Source organism: Myotis myotis, unplaced genomic scaffold, assembly GCF_014108235.1.
Source record: "Myotis myotis isolate mMyoMyo1 unplaced genomic scaffold, mMyoMyo1.p scaffold_m19_p_6, whole genome shotgun sequence".
NCBI lineage: Eukaryota > Metazoa > Chordata > Mammalia > Chiroptera > Vespertilionidae > Myotis > Myotis myotis.
In genome coordinates this window covers 52,993,420-53,011,798 of record NW_023416368.1, presented here as the reverse complement: position 1 = coordinate 53,011,798, position 18,379 = coordinate 52,993,420, and the positions used below count along the sequence as shown (strand labels likewise).

Below are 18,379 nucleotides of genomic sequence, written 5' to 3'. Positions count from 1 at the left end.
AGTCAAAATGGATATCCCCGTTGGTTCCTCGCCTCTCAGGCAACCCTGCCTAGCCCGACAATAAATCAGGAAAATACATTTCTTCATATCCAATGGAATGTATTTCCAGACAGCCTCTTTGCTATATGAAGTAACACAACACTTTGCAGAAGCCGTCCATCACCCGCGGATGGGAAGAATCTCCCAGGATGCTGTTGTAAGGACGGGAGAGGCAGCCGGTGGCTGTAAACCAAAGAAACGTCTCCTCACAGCGGTGGCTCTAGGTCAGGGGACAAGGACAGCTAGCCGCTGCCCGTCTGGACCCATGGGTTCCTTTCCCCTTCGCGAGATCTTCTCCCCAGCTGGCAGGTCATGCCCTGGCCTGGCCACCGTGAGCACCAGTCCCCGAAGTCCGTCCTGGTCCTTGTTCTAATGTGGATTCATTTCTCCAGGCCGTTTCTCTGCTTGCTCCTGGCTCTCTCTGGATCCACTGAAATGTTTACAGCCCTCCAAATGCTCCCAGAAGATAAGTGATCCGCCCTAGGACGGTGGGAAGAGAAGTGGACTGGCCGTCAAGAGGGGAGGAAGGGACTGAGGACTCCCCTAGACCTTAACTCCTTGAGGGTGACCTCCCGGGGGCGTGTTCTTTGCCCCTCCCCACCCCACCCCACTGTGAAAGGGAGGTGCTGTCTATGGTTTCCAATCTGTGCTCCCTGGAGCCCTCAATTCCTGAGGCAGTGCCTCAGGGGGAGGTGTGAGGGAGGATGGGGAAGGGGGGGGGCACCTCAAAGGTCCACTAGAGCAGCCAGTTTTTATATGTGCTGGGGATACAGCCAAGGACAAAACTCAGCCTCTGGCCCTAGCTGGTTTGCACAGTGGATAGAGCGTCGGCCTGCGGACTGAAGGGTCCCGGGTTTGATTCCCCTCAAGGGCACATGCCTGGGTTGCAGGCTCGATCCCCAGTAGGGGGCGTGCAGGAGGCAGCCAATCAATGATTCTCTCTCATCATTGATGTTTCTATCTCTCTCTCCCTCCCTTCCTCTCTGAAATCAATAAAAATAGACATTAAAAAAAATTTTTTTTTTTTTTTTAAAAACAAACAACCCTCAGTCTCTGCCTTTACATGGCATCCTAGTCAGGGGAGGCAGAACAGAATAAAAAATACAAATAAATGCTAAGACCCACTAGGTAAGAAGCATGAAAAATCTAAAGCAGGAGGGGCACTGAGAGTGGGAAGAGGTTCCTGTGGCCAGAGAAGCCTCTCTGATGAGGCAGCACTGGGACAATGTTATGAAGGCTGTGCCCATCTGGGGGCTGTGCCCATCTGGGGGCTGTGCACATCTGGGGGCTGTGCACATCTGGGGGCTGGGGTTCCAGACAAAACACAGCCAGAGTCCATGAGCTGAATGGGGCTGCACAGCATTTGTGGAGCCTTCACGGGGCGCTGAGAATGTTTGGGAGCCTTGAAGGTGGTGAGAGCCGGGTCAGCCAAAGGAGGTGCTCAGATTTCCTTCTGAGAGATGGAAAGCCATTAGAGAAGTCAGAGGCAGTGTGGCATAAACAGATTTATGGTAAAAGCAAAAAAAAATAAATAAAAAAGCACCAAAATACATTTGGCAGGCTTCAGGCGTCCTGGCCGCTCCACCATCACTGTCAATGGAGCAAAGTCTCCAATGTCCTTTTTGTGCATTTAAAGAACAGAAGAAACAGACAAAACGTCCTCTTTCTTTGCATCATAAAGGCCCTCCTGATAGTCTGAACCGAGGCTGCTGGGGCTGGTTTTGCAGCCCCCCGGGGCCATTTGGAGCAGAGTTCTGAATATCCTAAGACTGGGAAAAAGTTCTCAGGTTTAATAAAACAAATTAATGCAAATTCCTTTTACTCGAATAACAGGAGTTCCTTGCCACACACCACTTTCAGGAGAGGGGAGCTGCATTTCCGAAAGGCCAGCGTCGCTGATTAATGCCGGAAGTCCAAGGCCGGGAGAGGGTCCGCTGTCTGTAACTTGCTCATAAGCTGCTAGCCTTTCCCACGCGACTTTGCAAAGTAAACGCGACACTTGTTTAAATATTTACCAGCCTGTTGACCCATTTTTGTTGTTGTTGTTAATTAGAATTTTTTAAGAAGAAAACAAACATCGTAACAGCAAATTAATCCAGACAGCCTCAGACAGTGAGACCGCTCAGCCCGGCTACAGTTAAGCATGAAGTCAAGATTATAGTATCCAAGGGGAGACATTAATTAGAAATATCAAAGACAGGCTCTGAATGCAAAGGAGGTGAAGGCCCAACCTGCCCCCAATCTGTGGCTGTTAAATTAACAATGGAGGTGAAAACATTGTTTAGAATATAAAGAGTCTTCAGCAATTGTTTTTCGGTTACTTTCCCTTAACCGTGTGGTCAGCCCCAAACCTCTTTCTCCTACAAGAAGTGGTTGGCTGAGCAATCCTGGAGCTGTTCCTACAAAACAAAACAAAAAAGCTATTTTTAAGATGTGGCGTTGGAGTCCGTTGCCTTTGTAAAACTTGTAATGGCTTTGTGCTTTAGGAGGCCCCTGCAGGTTAAGTTAACAGCATCCTGCGCGCTCCCCTGGGCCTCCTCTGAGGCCAGGCTGAGACCTTCAGGATCCCAGGAACAGAGGGTTTTATGTCTGCTGATGCAGGCCTGTGGACTCCAGCTGCCCTTGCCAAAAAGAGAGTTTACTCAGAAAGTCTCAGCAAAAATGCCCGGCCCCCAGCAGGAACTGTTGCCAGTGGCGACCATGATGACTCGGGCAGCGTGCACGCCTTGATTTGCTGGGCTGGGGAAGAAGGGACCGCAGGAGGTTGTCATGGGCAGGGAGTAACGTTTGCTTGGTGGTCACAGAATTTCTCTAAATGGACTAGGCTTAGAGCCCGTGTCGCAGCTGCAGGAGGAGGTTGGTCACCGTGGCATGTCCGTTGCAGTTAGTCCTGGACAGCTTAAGTGCTGAGCGTGAATTTCTTCTACCCAGCAGCCGCAAGAGGTAAATAATTTTGCGATCCATCTTTCTCTGACAAGGAAGCTCAGGCTCCAAGGCCGTCGGCCAACTCTTCTGTGTCACTTGACTCTTTTGCCAGAGCTGAAGTGCCCAGCGGGAGGGGAAATGCCCACCTGAGCCTGAAGCCTGGAGAGTTTCCTCATCCGCTTTGATGCTTCGCAGGGAAGGTGACCCAGGGCGTCTCCCAGATGAACAGTCTCTCCTCCCGCTCTCATGTAAGCCCCGTGGCAGGTCGGCAGTCCAACGAGAGAGGCAGTGAGTTAGAGAGAGCTTCACATCCTTTGCCACTTCTTCCATCAAAAAATGAAATTCGCCCTGACCAGTTGCTCAGTGGTTAGAGCGTTGGCCTGAGGACTGAAGGGCCTCGTGTTCAATTCCAGCCAAGGGCACGTACCTCGGTTGCAGGCTCAATCCCCGGCTCCAGTTGGGGCAAGTGTAGGAGGCAACCAGTTGATGTGGCTCTCTCACATTGATGTTTCTCTCTCCCTGTCTCTCCTCCTCCCTTCCACTCTGTCTAAAAATCAATGGAAGCCTTCATCAGTTTGGCTCAGTGGATCGAGCATCAGCCTGTGGACGGAAGGATCCCGGGTTTGATTCCGGTCAAGAGCACATGCCCAGGTTGCAGGCTTGTTCCCCAGTGTGGAGCCTGCCGGAGGCAGCCAATCAACGATTCTCTCTCATCATTGATGTTTCTCTCTCTCCCTCTCCCTTCCTCTCTGAAATAAACAAATATAAAATAAATAAATAAAAATAAAAATCAATGGAAACAATATCTTCCGGAGAGGATTAACAATGTGAGGGGAGCACATTCAAGGTTTATATTGGAACCTGTCGTTTTGACCCTCCGTAGTGTCTATAGGACTCTGGCTACACCAAGATGACCTTCCTGAAGTCACCAGTGCACTTGGGTGGGCTCCGTGCACGATGCTCTCTTCCTAACACCCCCTGAGACCCCCTCTGCCCCCCACGCCCCCAAGGCTGATCTCCGAACTGTGCTGGCCTCGTTTTTTGTCCAGCCTGACCTTTGGCAAAAGGTAATACATCTGCTCACTGTTGGGCTACGTGAGCCTCTCGTCAAGTGTAAATGGATGGGCGGTCTCAGATCCATTTACACCTGATGAAGAGCTGCCTTTATGGCCTCGTGTTCTGTGTATGTTTTCCCACAGATGTGTTTAATCAAGCCCTCACGCTCTCTTTACTTCCAATCGATTTCCATGGCGGGTCTGCCAGACCTCTGAGTTCCTGACTACTCTGACTACCCTTGCGCTCGCCTAGCCCAATGATCAGAGCCGGGTCTGAACTCTAGTTCTTTGGGGGTGGCTTGGATGTGTGAAGCAAGAGTTACAGTTCTTTCTCTTGCAAGAGACGCAACCCCACTTTCCTTTTTTTTTTTTTTTTTAAGAGTTAGAGGAGATGAGGCTGACACAAGGGGGAGGGACACAATCTTTATTTCTGTGGGTTCCTTAAGGCAACAGAGGAAGCCGAGAGGCCACTGGAGTCTAGTTAATGAGCAGGTTATACAATATTCATTGTGCTGAGTTCAACTCTTCAAACAGGACGTCTAATTGCAAAAGAAGAAAAAGCAGCTAAATACAGTTGTTGAAACAACAAAGCTTGGGAAGGACTCCGTGCTTCCTGCACTAACCGCGAGCTGACAGCACCCAGCGGGCCCTGTGCTCCCCAGCTCTTCTCATTAGCTCTGTTCTGAGACACTACAGGGTCTAAGAAGGCCCCTGAGAGGCTGAGACGACGGCTTCTCCGAGGACTGTTTTCTTGCCATCCACAGAGGGGGTGATCCAGTTGTATTCAGCTTCAACCAGGACACAGCTGTTCTCCCCAAGCTGCCTGACATGCACAGCCTCACCCCCGTCACTCCTGGCAATCGCACCCCCTGCAGGCTCCCTGAAGGACACCCCTGTCCGCTTGTGGCAATACTGGGTGTGCAGATAGCAAAGGCCAGCAGCCAAAACCATGCCCAAGGTGGCCAAAAGGCAAAGCAGGATTCCCAGTTGGAGAGTCTGGAGCTAGATCCCTGAAGGGGCATGGGCTCCCTCTTGCCCGGCCTCGGGTCTTGGGTGGGTCTCCCTGGGGTAGCCCACTCTGCCCTCTCCATTTCCCTCCCCCTCTCTGAGCTCCTCATGCTTTGACTGAGGCAAAAAGCTGGCAGAGGCCCCAGCTGCCTCCAATTGGCCAGCAGTAGTGAGTGGCCCTGGAGAGGCCGAGGTGTGGGAGACAAGTGTTGGGTTGGCTGCCCCAGCCCCAGCCCCAGCCCCAGCCCCAGCCCCAGCCAGCGTTCCAGAAGACCAGAGGCGCTGAGGGTAGGTAAGATGGATGGTGTCCATGCGAGGCCTCATCACGGTCCTGTTAGAGGCCTCCACCTTGTCCTAGAAAAGCAGAGGGGAAGTCAGAGGGGCTGGTCTTCACCCAAGATGCCACTGGACATTGCAGCCAATCTGTGCTCTTGAAAGAATTCCAAGCAGCAGCTGAAAGCCCCGTCTTGTGCCTACTCCTACAAGAGCTCAGAGTAAATAGCCCGACTAGATAAATATGCACGTGTTATTGATGGGACGGGGTGGCTAATGGAAACCCCACAGAGAGCACGGAGGCCACTTACCAGAACAAACTTGGGGTGGCTTCCAGACCGATATGGATGGTTGTCATCGCCAGTGGCCGACAGCTGTCAGTTATCTTTTTATGCTAACACCCACGTAAGCGGGACCATTTAATCTGATAAATCTGAGTAAGATTATTATACCACATTTTACTTTGTGTTCCTTTTAAGACTTCAAAGGAACATTAATTCACTGGATATGTCTATTTTATATTGGCCATTTATCCAACCTCTGGGACTATGCATGGTCTTATAAGGCCAATGTTATGAAGCAGGGGTTGGGGGCAAGGAGGAGAGAGGAATTATTAACCAAGCTGAGTGGAAAAATAAATCACTAAAACCATCAATTTCTACAATTGCCAATAACTTCAGAGACAAAGGCTGGTATTGGTTGGTAGAACGATGCTGTGCATACATTTGACCCTTGCCTCCTTCTCTCTAGCCTTGGCTATTAGGCTAGTAGCTCTTATCTCCCAGCCTGGACCTTCCCACTCTGAGTTCAACATACCGACCTCACCCTCCATGCACAACTCGGGCTGTTACCTGTTCATTCCTATCTGAGGACAGGCAAGCTTCTGATGAATTGAAGCTTGGATCATCCTGAGTCCTAAAGAGAAGAATGGAGGTGCTGAGAAGAGGTCACTAGATCAAAAAGCAATTTTTCCTATCACTGTTGTGTATACTGATAAAGTCAGATTGCCTTGAAAGATGCCTGAGGTTGGAGTTGGGGGCTGAATGGGGAAAGAGGTGAGTGAGGATGACAGCAAAGAACTCACTGACCATTTTTATCTATTACTTTATATAAGTGTATATTTATATATTATAAATACATATGTCTAAAATATAAAAATTATATTTATGTTTCATTTTATTTATAGCAGCATGTCAGAGCCCTCACTCTGTCCAAGAGAGTACACTTTGCCCAGGTGATTATCATACCCAGCTCTTTTGACCAGTAGCCCTTCTACAATCAGGGTTTCTCTTACACTGAAGAATAACTATGGTTGAGATCTTTTTCTGTCTGACTCCAAGAAGTTCACATTTCCTCAGCACCTTTGTGTGTGGAGTCATCCCACAAAATTACTGACTGGCCCACCCCCTGGCCCATTACCTGTGGTGGGTACTTGGGCTGGAAGCAAAGCCCTCGGTGGACAATCTCCTGAGGGCCATGAGCCTCTCCAGCTGGCGGACATCCAGGGAGGGTTCTAAGGTTGGGTCGCTGTCCCCGCCGGCTGGCCGGCCACGGCTGTCTGCAGTAGCTGTGTGTGAGGACGGTTGGAACACAGCCTCTGCATCCCCAGGAAGCTCTGACACCGCAGTACTGGCAGGAACAGGATCGAAGCTGTCCTCTTCTGCAGCCCCAGCGAGGGCAACAGCAAGAGTATCTGTGCGCTGCTGCCCAAGAGTGACAGGGAGACTGGGAGCTAAACAGAGGCCCACAGACATTGCAAAGAGAGGGAGAGCGTTTCGTGGCATGGATCAGCACCAGCAGCGGCGATAATGGGCAAATACTCGAGGCTTTGATGTGCCTTGAGGACAGGCCATTAAGTGTGAGCCACTCAGAAGTGTTAATATAAAATACAAGTAATACAAGCCAGCAATACAAGCCCTGACCAAGCAACAAAGCACTCCATTTCTCTTTTTGTTAATCCTTACCTGAGTATATTTTTTTCATTGATTATTAGAGTGAGCGGAAGAGAGGGAGGGTGGGGGGCGGAGGAGAAACCTCGATTGGTTGCCTTCCACAAACATCCCAATTGGGGCTGGGCATTGAACCTGCAACCCAAGTACTGGCCCTTGACCGGGAATCAAATCCACGACCTTTTGGTGCATGGGCCAATGCTGTAACCACTGAGCGACACCAGCCAGAGTGAAGCACTCCATTTCTTAGCTCTTTTTAGAGTAAATTGCTGGACTTCTGGGCTTGTGTATTCCTAAATCACCAATCAGGGAATATGGAAACCACTGCATTTTTTCTCATCTCTGCCAAAACCTGCTTCTAGCTAGAAAAAAAAGTGAAATCTCATAAATCAGATGCTGAACAGCCCTCAATCTTTCTAGCCATGTTAGTAACACGAAGTTTCCGGGCTCTGGCAGTGACTTTAGCCTCTGCTGTGAGATCACTGCCCTGCACTGCCCTCCACTGTCTCGTGTCCCCTCTGTGACCGGCTAACACGACAGCCCAGCATCAGAAATAGCTGCACACAGTGCAGTGAGCCAGTGTGGGTTTCACAGTCAGATTATTGTCTGGATCAGCGGTTCTCAACCTGTGGGTCGCGGCCCCTTTGGTCGAACGACCCTTTCACAGGGGTTGCCTAAGGCCATCCTGCATATCAGATATTTACCTTACGATTCATAACAGTAGCAACATTACAGTTATGAAGTAGCAACGAAAATAATTTTATGGTTGGGTCACAACATGAGGAACTGTATTTAAAGGGCCAGAAGGTTGAGAACCACTGGGATTGTGCTCTCCACTCTGCTAATTGCTGGAGGCTTTGGGCAGGTCCTCCCAGAGCATCAGTTTCTTCATTTGCAAAATGGGACCAACAGCAGTCCCGGCAGCACGTGATGTTGAGGGGTGATGTGGGTCGTTGAAGGAGCATGACGCCCTCCTGGCACAGACACACGGTGCCGAGGGCCTTCCTCCTCGATGGCTAGGATGATGGTGATGGGGTTCTCACAAAGTGTTGGCAAAGTTTCCCTGCCCAGGGCTCCAACTGGGTTGAGTTGAATCTTTTTATTTGGGGGGGAGTGGGTGCTACTTTGTTCCATTGACTTCATCACTCAAAAACATTGAGAATGAGGTGAAAAATCAATAAACCTAACACAGAGGTATGACAAAAATTCTTGACAGTGTAAAACTCCCACCTGAACTCTGAATGCACTCGGACATCTGCGGGCCCACTGTGTGCTGGGCACTGCCACAGGTTCAGAAGGGGTGATTTGTTTCTGAACTGAAATCTAGGAGAGGCTCTTAGATGTCCAACCTTGTCAACGACATTGTGGTGACAGCTTTAACACCAGAGCTAAGGAAGCAGTTACATCTGCCTACTAAGGAGAATGGGAAAAGTTTCACAAAGGCAATATCTGAACTGCCCCTTGGAAGATAAATAGATCATCATGAGGCACAGTCCCGTTTGAGGAAATGTCGGAAGGCAAAACATGGAGACATAAAAGTAGGTCATGTCAAATGAGGTCGGGCAGGACCCCGAAGGGTCCCAAGGGTCTGTTGGGAAACGTTTGAGAAATACAATATGCTATCTTCCCAATGTGAAAATTCATAAGTCCCACTGGCCTGTTGAGGTCGTCTTATGGTTAAGAAATCTATTTCATTTTGTTAGATGAATGATACCTCCCCCAACACACACACACACACACACACACACACACACACGTGCACACACATACGCGTGCATGCGTGTGCACACACACACACACTCCTTTATCCTTTGAGAAACACTAGGGTTTATGTAGAGCAGCGGTTCTCAACCTGTGGGTCGCGACCCTTTTGGGTGTCAAACGACGCTTTCATGGGGGTCGCCTAAGACCATCGGAAAACACATATATAATTACATATTGTTTTTGTGATTAATCACTAGGCTTTAATTATGTTCAATTTGTAACAATGAAATTGGGGGTCACCACAACATGAGGAACTGGATTAAAGGGCCGCGGCATTAGGAAGGTTGAGAACCACTGGTGTAGAGGAAGAGGCAGGAAAACAGGCTGGGGTCGGAAAGGGAGGAATGTGAGCAGCATAATCAGGCGTTACCCATTACCCACAGCTGCTCAGACTGGAGGGTTGGACCCCCTCGGGGACAAGGTTCCCGCAGGGTCAGCCAAGGGGGACGTGGCAAGACCATCAGGAGGCCCCTTCCTGAAGCCTCACTTTTACTCAGGCGCATTGAAGGAAGCATGCCTGAGATCAGAAAGCCACATTTGCATGATTTATAAAATAAAACATGAGACTTCAGACACATGGTGGGCTCGCAGCACCTGCTTCAGGCCACACGGAGAGGTTTGCTGCGCTTTTAGGAATATGCTGGTGGAGAGGCTGGAGGAGCAGTGCTGGGGGCTGGGAGAAGACAGAGGCTTGGGGCAAAGGCAGCGTGTGGAGGGTGGAGGCCCAGGGTTAGCCCTGGGCCTGGGTCTACCAGACTGAGCAGTCAGGGATTCAAATTGGATCCCGGGCATAACAAGTTAACAGAGAATAAAAGAAAGAATAAAGGAAAGTGGGATTGATTGGATTAAAGACTAGGTTTTCTGTGCATCTGTTCAGAGAACTTAACTAAAATTCAAAAATGAAAATGAATTCCATAGCACCAGTAATTTTCAGGTAGGTGAAGCATTCTCTAGCTGGTTAATGTTTTTGTTTTATTTGTTTGTTTCAGAAGTTCATGGGCCAGTGGGGTCTAAAATCACATGGTGAACAGGGAAAGAAATTTCATTGCCATCAACAGACTGATTCCTGGGACTGTTCTCCAACCCAGGCTGCCAAGAGCCATCTACGTACTGTGGAAATGAACAATAAACTGGATGAGTTCTTATTGAAGAAGGAAGAAGAGGAGAATGAGGAGCAGGGGAGAGAGGAGGAGAAGGAAGAGGAGGAGGAGGAGGAGGAGGAGGAGGAGGAGGAGGGGGGGGGGGAGTGATCATTTCTTTCTTGAACTCCTCTGCAGGGTTTGAGGAAAACCACTGAAATATTGTGATGATTGGTAGAGTTGGGGGTGGCAGAAGGCGGTTGCTATTTTTTTGTTTTATTGTACAGTTCTAACTCTTCACCCTAAGGTTCAACTTAATTTGGGTGGTTGAGTGGACAGTGTTTGTTGCTACAAACACAGCAACTGGGCACATCCCCACCTGCTAACGGCTGTGTTACTGTGGTAGGCAGTGAGAGGACATGAGCAGAGCAAGGAGGATGGGCCAGGTACACAAGGTCGCCAGGGCCAATAGTCCTGAGTGCCTAGTAACGGACAGTATAGGATGGGACCTCGCCAGCACAGTGCCCTTTCCTCTCCTGGCTTACCGATGGTCATGCGGTTTGGACCCCTGACCTTTCCTCCCTCCCTCGAGATAACTTCTAGGCCTCTGTTGTATTTCAGCTCCAGGCTCAGAAAAGCAACAAAACCAGACCAGTGACCCCAGGGCTGACCTCAGGGCCAGCTGCATTGAATAATGACCCCCTGCCCTGGTGCCAACCAATCAGTGGAGACAAGACCCTGAAAGGACACACCTGGAGAGCTGCTGAATATTCTGTTAAGATATCCCCCTGGCCCTCCCCTGAAATCTCCACCCTGAAAACCCTTAGGCAGAGGGTCCAGTACCCCTCCCACCCCAGCCTGCCCCTGACTTTCCCTTCACCTCCCCCACAGCCTCCCCAGGCACAATACCATTAGCTTCCTAACTCCCAGACTCCCAGGGCCTGCCTTTGCCTCTGTAACTTGTTTCCTCAGTACATTTCTTCTACGAATTACTTCTTCCATTTCTGTGAGTTTATAAATACATCTTCTCTTATAGTTTGAATTCTTTCCTAGCCAGAACTCAAGTACCCAGGTTGCTGAACCCAGGTCCGGTCTGACCCCACTGGTCTAACACCTGGAGCCTTTCCTGTCGCCAACAACATTATCACAAATTGCTGCTGTCGGCCAAGGCAGGTGACTATTGCTTGTGTTGCAGAAACTGGAAACTAGTAACTTTGAAGTGAAAATAGGTAACTCTAAATTAGAATGCCAATCCGGCTAGTGAATACAGCGGCCAGCGGTACCTGGGGCAGGTCTTTCCTCCGCATCCTCGGCCTCCGCCCCAGGGTGGGCAGCAGTGAGCCGGGCTCCACGCGGCCATGGGGAGGGGCTCCGCTGCTCGTCCGCTGAGACACAGCGGACGACTCGATCCTTGCCCAGTAAACGAAATATGACTGGACGACTGATAAACTGGGGAAAGACAGCAGGGTGATCAAGGGTTTAGTTTTCCTTAAATAAAACCGCAGGCCATCCTACTAGACAAGAAGAAACAAACAAACAGATAAAGAAGAACGAAAGTCTGAATTAAAAGAGCCAGAGAGAGATGACAGCATTGCCCCTGGAGCAACTTCATTCTTTTTAAAAACAAAAACTCAATAGCAGCGAATAATGAAAATAGGAGAGGATAAGCACAAATCAATAAACATAGTCATTAAACATTGCATTTTGATTAAAGGGTGTCTTCTTTAACTGTTCAGACTCAAAAGGTTTTATCTTTGACTTTATTAATAGCCACTTCTGGTATATTGTTATTTGAATTACACCATCAATTATAATTCTACTGTACAATTGCACAATTCTATGTAATTGCAGATTCTATTGAAAATTAGAGATAAGTCATTAATAAATACTCTAAGCAATATTTTGAATACGTATGCCTTTCTCCAGTAAAAATCAGTTTCATAAACACTCTCTCATTTATCCTCCCCAAAATTTCACCAATGTAGTAATCAGATTATTGGCAAGTGTCATTTTTCTCACGGCACATATTCAGAAAGCAGTTACACAAATGTGATTGATTCGCTGGGGCCATCCAGAGAGTGAAGGTGCCCGGAAGAGCCACGGTAGGGGACTCGACACATGGTGGTTATTGTGGGAAAGGGCCGGAGGTGAGAGAGCGTGGGGCGACTTTGGGAGCCGCTTCTGACCAAGTGACTTAGCTCCTTTTCTGCCAAATGGAGATAACAGCTTCTAAACTAGTTCCTGTGGCAGCTGAGATGGTAAATCTGAAAATAGAAACGAGATGCTTTGGAAAAATAGAAGTAACTGTACAGGTTTAAGGACTTCACACCCCACACACCCCTGCATTTGGACCAGAATCAAAAGCTTGGCAGAAGCTGGGTCACCCCAGCAGCCACGTGGCAAAATCATCAGAGCCCGGGGTTCTCCTCCGTGCTGTTCTGCCTGCTGCGTTAGGACATGAGGAAGGGATGGAAAAGGAACACCCAGGGTGGGGGCCACGGACCTCCTCCGTCGCTGTCCCCAGTGCCGAGGGAAGCATGGGGTCTGGGTGCCGCCACCCTCAGGCACAGCCTCCCTCTTACACGCCCGAGGGGGTGGGGAAAAGCAACTGAGGAAGAAAGGAAACACACCCTTCCCTAAAAACAACAGCAATGAAATGCTTTCTTTTTCAATGCAAGTGTCCCATTCTGGGGCGATGCTGCAGCTTACACCGGGCTCTCTGTTGCCAGGCGCTGTTCTGAGCTGGCTGCCTGCAGGGCCCTTCCCCGGGGTGGTGCTGCCATTGCTACAGGGGCAGAGACCTCAGTGGCTCTCCCTGGGCCGCGGCGGCTCCACCGGCCTGTCTGCCTCAGCCGCTCTCCCACCAGCAGCTCCCTGGTCCTCGGCGGAGAACTCCCTGGGGAGGTTGCCCAGGATTCGTCTGTGCGCAGGGAGGAGGGGAAATCGCACACTTTCTGGACCACGGAGAATGGGAAGGAGGGGAGATGGGGCAAATGCTTTCCGTCCCCCGCTGCACAGGCTCTCTAGCTGGGGTAGCCGCAGTGAGCCCGTCCCTGTCATAAGGTGGCCGGAGAGGTGGGAAGGCTAGTGACTGAGGAGCAGCGCGTGGCTCTTACAGGAATGGCACGTCCCCCACGGGCTGGGCAGGGGCCTTCCACACGAAGGACCGGCTTCTCTTCCGGGACTTGTCAGCGTGGGTGACTGTCCGCCTCTTCAAAACAGCTCATCAGTCCGGAGTGAGGAGGAACGAGCAGGAAAGGGCCGGCTACTTGATGATCGGACGCTCTCCGGGCCTGAAGCAGAAATCCCAGGAAATCACGACTGCTCCTCACAGTCACTGCAACAGAGGACGCGCGTTCCAGGTGAGCGCACCTGGCGCAGCGCCACGTGCGGGCCTTACAGGGGCGTCCCCCAAACCAGAAGCGTCATGCTTGGCCCCAGAAAATGAACAGCTCATGGGGAGGAGGGGGTGGGGGGGTGGGGGTAGAAATGGATGTGATATTTTACACCCAAATAATATCCATTTGGATCAGAGAAATGTAAAAATCACATGCAAAGGAATTAAACAATTAACAATGTTTTAAAACATATACATTGGAGTTAGGAATGCCTCTCTCTCTAAGCCAGCGGTTCTCAACCTGTGGGTCGCGACCCCTTTGGGGGTCGAACGACCCTTTCACAGGGGTCACCTAAGACCATTGGAAAACACATATATAATTACATATTGTTTTTGTGATTAATCACTATGTTTTAATTATGTTCAATTTGTAACAATGAAATTGGGGGGTCACCACAACATGAGGAACTGTATTGAAGGGTCGCGGCATTAGGAAGGTTGAGAACCACTGCAAGCAAAACCCAGTAGCCATAAAGGAAAAGATTATTTTTTTTTAAAGATACTGCATATGGAAGAAATCAAAAGACAAATGGTAAACTGAGAAAAAATATTTGTAAGATACAAAACAGACAAATATACAGAGTTACAGTGAATCCATAAAAAGATAACAAGACCCAAAATTATGAAAGGACTCCACAAGAAATGAAACAAGCTCAAACATAATTGTAAACATAATTATAAATGAAACACCATTTTATTCCCGTCATGTAAATAAACTTAAAACTGTGTCATCATAGCCGTACTGATTGGACTACAGGAAGAGGGGAGCACTCATTCACTAATGCTGGGCCTCTAAATCGGGCAACTTCCTCGCGGAGGCAACGGGGAAACATTTTCCAGACTTAAAATGCAGTCACCTCTGGTACACCTGCAACGTGGATGAGCCTAGGAAACCTTATAGCAAGTGAAATAAGTCAGGCCCAAAGTGACAACTATTGAATGATTCCACTTAGTATATGAGAGACAGAAAGATTCGAGGTTGCCAGGAGCTGGGGGAGAGGGGAGCACCCTCTTACTGGTGTCTCTCTCTTCCCTGGCTTCCTTCCCCTCCTCCTCATCTGCACGTCTGGGGATCACCTCCCAAATAAACTCCCTGCACTTGAATTCTTTCTCTGTTTTTGGAGGCCCCTGAACTAAAGTAGTGGGAAATGCTCTTTCACTCCTCAAATAATTTTAGTTTTAAATAATGAGGAAAAAAGTATATTTTACACATCCAGATACACAGGATACATGAAGTTTGTTCAGGGTAACTACATTATGTCTTATACTAAGGACAGAATAATTTTTTAAAAATATATATTTTATTGATTTTTTTTACAGAGAGGAAGGGAGAGGGACAGAGTTAGAAACATTGATGAGAGAGAAACATCGATCAGCTGCCTCCTGCACAACCCCCACTGGGGATGTGCCCGCAACCAAGGCACATGCCCTTGACTGGAATTGAACCTGGGACCCTTCAGTCCACAGGCCGACGCTCTAGCCACTGAGCCAAACCGGTTAGGGCACAGAATAATGTTTTTAATAACGTTATTTGTGCCCTCCTCCTGTAAAGATGAGTATCAATATAGAGATTAGCTATGTGATAACAAATATTTTGTGCTTGTCTTTGGCTACTTTATTGCTTCTTTGGATTAAGCCAGAGTTTAGCCCAGGAAACTCCTGGGCGGACAAACCAATTTGGAATTTGTCACTGGGGCCCCGAGGCTCCCCGGGGTGTCTCAAAGCCTCTCCCGTGGTTCCTGGCACTGTGCCACCTGGAGCTAGGAAGACCTGCAGGTGTAGATGGTGATGTGGTGGGGCCTGGGATTCCGCGGCTGGGCCTGGAGGTGCTGGGGCTGCATGTCCTCGCTCCAGGGAGAAGACGGCGGAGCAGGAAGCCAGGTGAGGGCGGCACAGACCCAGCCTGTGAGGGCAGTGGCCACTCGCATCCTGCCCTTCCCTGCGTCACAGGAAACACCAGCTTCAATCCAGATGCTATTTACCAAAATGACATGATGTCTTTGTGAATGTGACTGACCTGAGTCCCTCGCTGCCTTTAAGCCCGAGGTCCCTGGAAGGCTGCCTCCCAGATTGCAATCACTCAAGGTCAAGATCAAAGACACACCACGCTATTGGGAGTGTTTTATTTCTAAACACTTAAAATAAAATCACCTTTCTTCCTTTAATTTTCTCAAAGTCCAGACCACTTCTTTTTAAAAAGAAGATTTAATATTTAAGTTGAAGAAATAAGACAAGAAAATAATTATGCTCTATTGCGAACTCCTTACAGACCGTCTGCTATCCACGGTCAGGGTGAGCTAGAGTTGTTTAACACATTATTGCTGAAGCTAGACACCCTGTATTCCAATACGGTCAGGCAGCACGGCATATGGTAGCTTGGATTAACATCTTATCTCTATAATTGCAAATCACAGTTAAATGCTACAAAATTCTGCCAACTCTCAATTACTTAGAAGTCACTGCTGCGTTCCCAACACATTGACAGCTCCTGTCCTCCCTCCTGTTGACTGTTTTTAGTTATTTCACTACTTTGTCAAAGAGGAGATGAGCAGAAAACGTTATAACCAAAGGGAGCCACTCTACACCTTGTTAAATACAGTGGCAAAAAGAGCTGGCTTGGAAATGGAATAAAATGATTGGATGAAGTAACATTGACAGAGTAATTTTCATTTGTGTTTGCCACCTTGAATGACCATCAACAAAAAGAATTCAAAGTTGACTGTGTAAAAGAAGTTCACAGGTGAAAATAAAGTGAGAGATAGCAAATAAGACAGATAAAAAGCTCTCTGAATAAATATTCAGGACTGTCAGACATTCTTTTTTAAATAGCTATTTGTTTTTGTAGTCATATGCACAGATATTTTAAAAGTTATAATATTTTTATCTAAGGAGCAAGGCAAAGCAACAATAGCCCTCCTCTCTAGTGAGTTGGTTTTAAAAGGTAAAAATAAAATGTACTCCGGAGTAAAAATTTGGTGAAACTAGTTATAAAAGCAATAGATTAAAGAGACCATCCATACAACTAAATAGTCAAGTGCCATCTAATCCTATCTTATCTTCCCATGCCATCACCACCACCTTCTACACTGACCAGACAAGGGAGACAGGAGCATGATTTATAGATCAAATCCTTCAGACAATACCTTTCTCTGCTAGGTTTGTTTTCCATGATGCAAAAACCTCTACACCACAAGGTTTCCAGAACATCCTATATAATAAAAGGCTAATATGCAAATTGATCAAACAGAAGAATGACCAGTCACTATGATGCACACTGACCACCTGGTGGCAGACGCTCAATGCAGGAGCTGCCCCCTGGTGGTCAGTGCACTCCCACAGTGGGAGCACTGTTCAGCCAGAAGCCCTGAGCTGGGCTCACAGTTGGTGAGTGCAGCGACGGTGGCAGGAGCCTCTCCTGCCTCTGCAGCAGTGCTAAGGATGTCCGACTGATGACTTATGTAGGGAGCGAGCCTAAGCCGTCAGTCAGACATCCCCCAAGGGCTCCCAGACTGCGAGAGGATGCAGGCCAGGCTGATGCCGCCCCCCCCCCCCCCCCCCGCCAAATGCACGAATTTCGTGCACTGGGCCTCTAGCTAAGAGATAATGAACAATGAATTGTAAAGCATATTCTCAGTGGAGGGGACCTAGGGCCCTGACATTTTCAGAAGGGTCACATAGAAAATGCCCCTGTGCCCTTGTTCAGGGCAAAAGGTGGTCTCCTCTCTCCAAAGGCAGATCAAACACTGATGCCTAGAGAGGCAAGGAGTGAGTGGCACGCCCCACAGAACCCCACCGCAGCCACAATCCTACCCCTTCCCTCCTAAGATCTTGCAATTTCTGCTTTCTCCCAGCATCTGGTCTACCTGAACCCGAGATAGCATGAACTACCTAAGAGCACACGGTCCTTCAGGTTTGATGGAATTGCAAAGACACATCCTTTACACAAGTCTTTTCTTCTCCATTCAGTTTCTCCTCAAATGGGCAGGAAAACAGCTGTTACCCTAATCCTGGCATCCATAGGAACTGTCCCTCCGTGTCCAAATCTGGCCTTAATCGCATTGATTTTCTCTAAGGCCACATACACGCAGTTTCCACATCAACATTATCCAAGCCCATGTGAAGAACTAGACCGAACTGGAACAGGTTGTGCCCATGCCTGGCACTGGCAGCAGGAGCCCAATGTCTTTACCTTGGTCTCCCTGCCAAGGGGAGAATGAATGAATCAGCCAACCTCTGCATTCTCTGCTTCGGAGTCAAGGTGGGCTGAAGACGTTACCCCTGGTGAGGTGAGGTTGATGCGGTGGCCAGAGAGCCAAGCTTCACAAAAACATCCCACAGCACACTCCCTCCCCTCTATTGCACTGAAGCTGGAGTTCACAAATTTGGATACACATAAGAATCACCGTAGACTCTTGATCATAACACAGAGCCTGCACAGCAGTGGCTCTCAAAGTAGGGTCCCCAGAGCACATCATCGGGGCCTTGTTAGAAGTACAAATTCCTGGACCCCACTCCGGACCCACTGAATCAGGGGTAGGGTCCAGCAATCTGTGGTTTAACAAGCCTTCTAGGTTATTCCAGTACAAGTAAGAGTTGAGAAACACTAATATAGATTCCCCAGGCTTCTCTCTAGTCCCGTGAAATAAAATCTGCAGGAGAAAGTATTTTAAATCTGCATTTTTATTACACACCCCAGGAGATTCTTTTGACCAGGCAAGTTAGGAAAACACAGAGTTGAAGAATCAGAAGAAAGTCAGTCAGTAAACCCACGGAGACTGCAGGCCCTGTCCCATCTGGGATTTACTGGTAACGATGCTGAGCGTCTCCAAGGACGTTTGACAGGTTGCAATGAGAGTTAGCAAAATGAGGATCTGAACACCAAATTTGTGC

The 18,379-nt window shown here is 48.7% G+C and overlaps 1 protein-coding gene across 1 annotated transcript; it reads right to left on the bottom strand.

The window, feature by feature from the left end:
• Positions 1-4,356: 4,356 nt before the first annotated feature.
• On the bottom strand, positions 4,357-16,799 carry REELD1 (reeler domain containing 1). Its single transcript, XM_036314005.1, is given in 7 exon segments — positions 4,357-5,381; positions 6,152-6,215; positions 6,720-7,089; positions 11,351-11,541; positions 13,209-13,295; positions 13,297-13,464; positions 15,260-16,799. Coding segments are annotated over 7 exon segments (1,701 nt in total). The 5' UTR covers positions 15,418-16,799; the 3' UTR covers positions 4,357-4,718.
• Between the last annotated feature and the right edge of the window lie 1,580 nt (positions 16,800-18,379).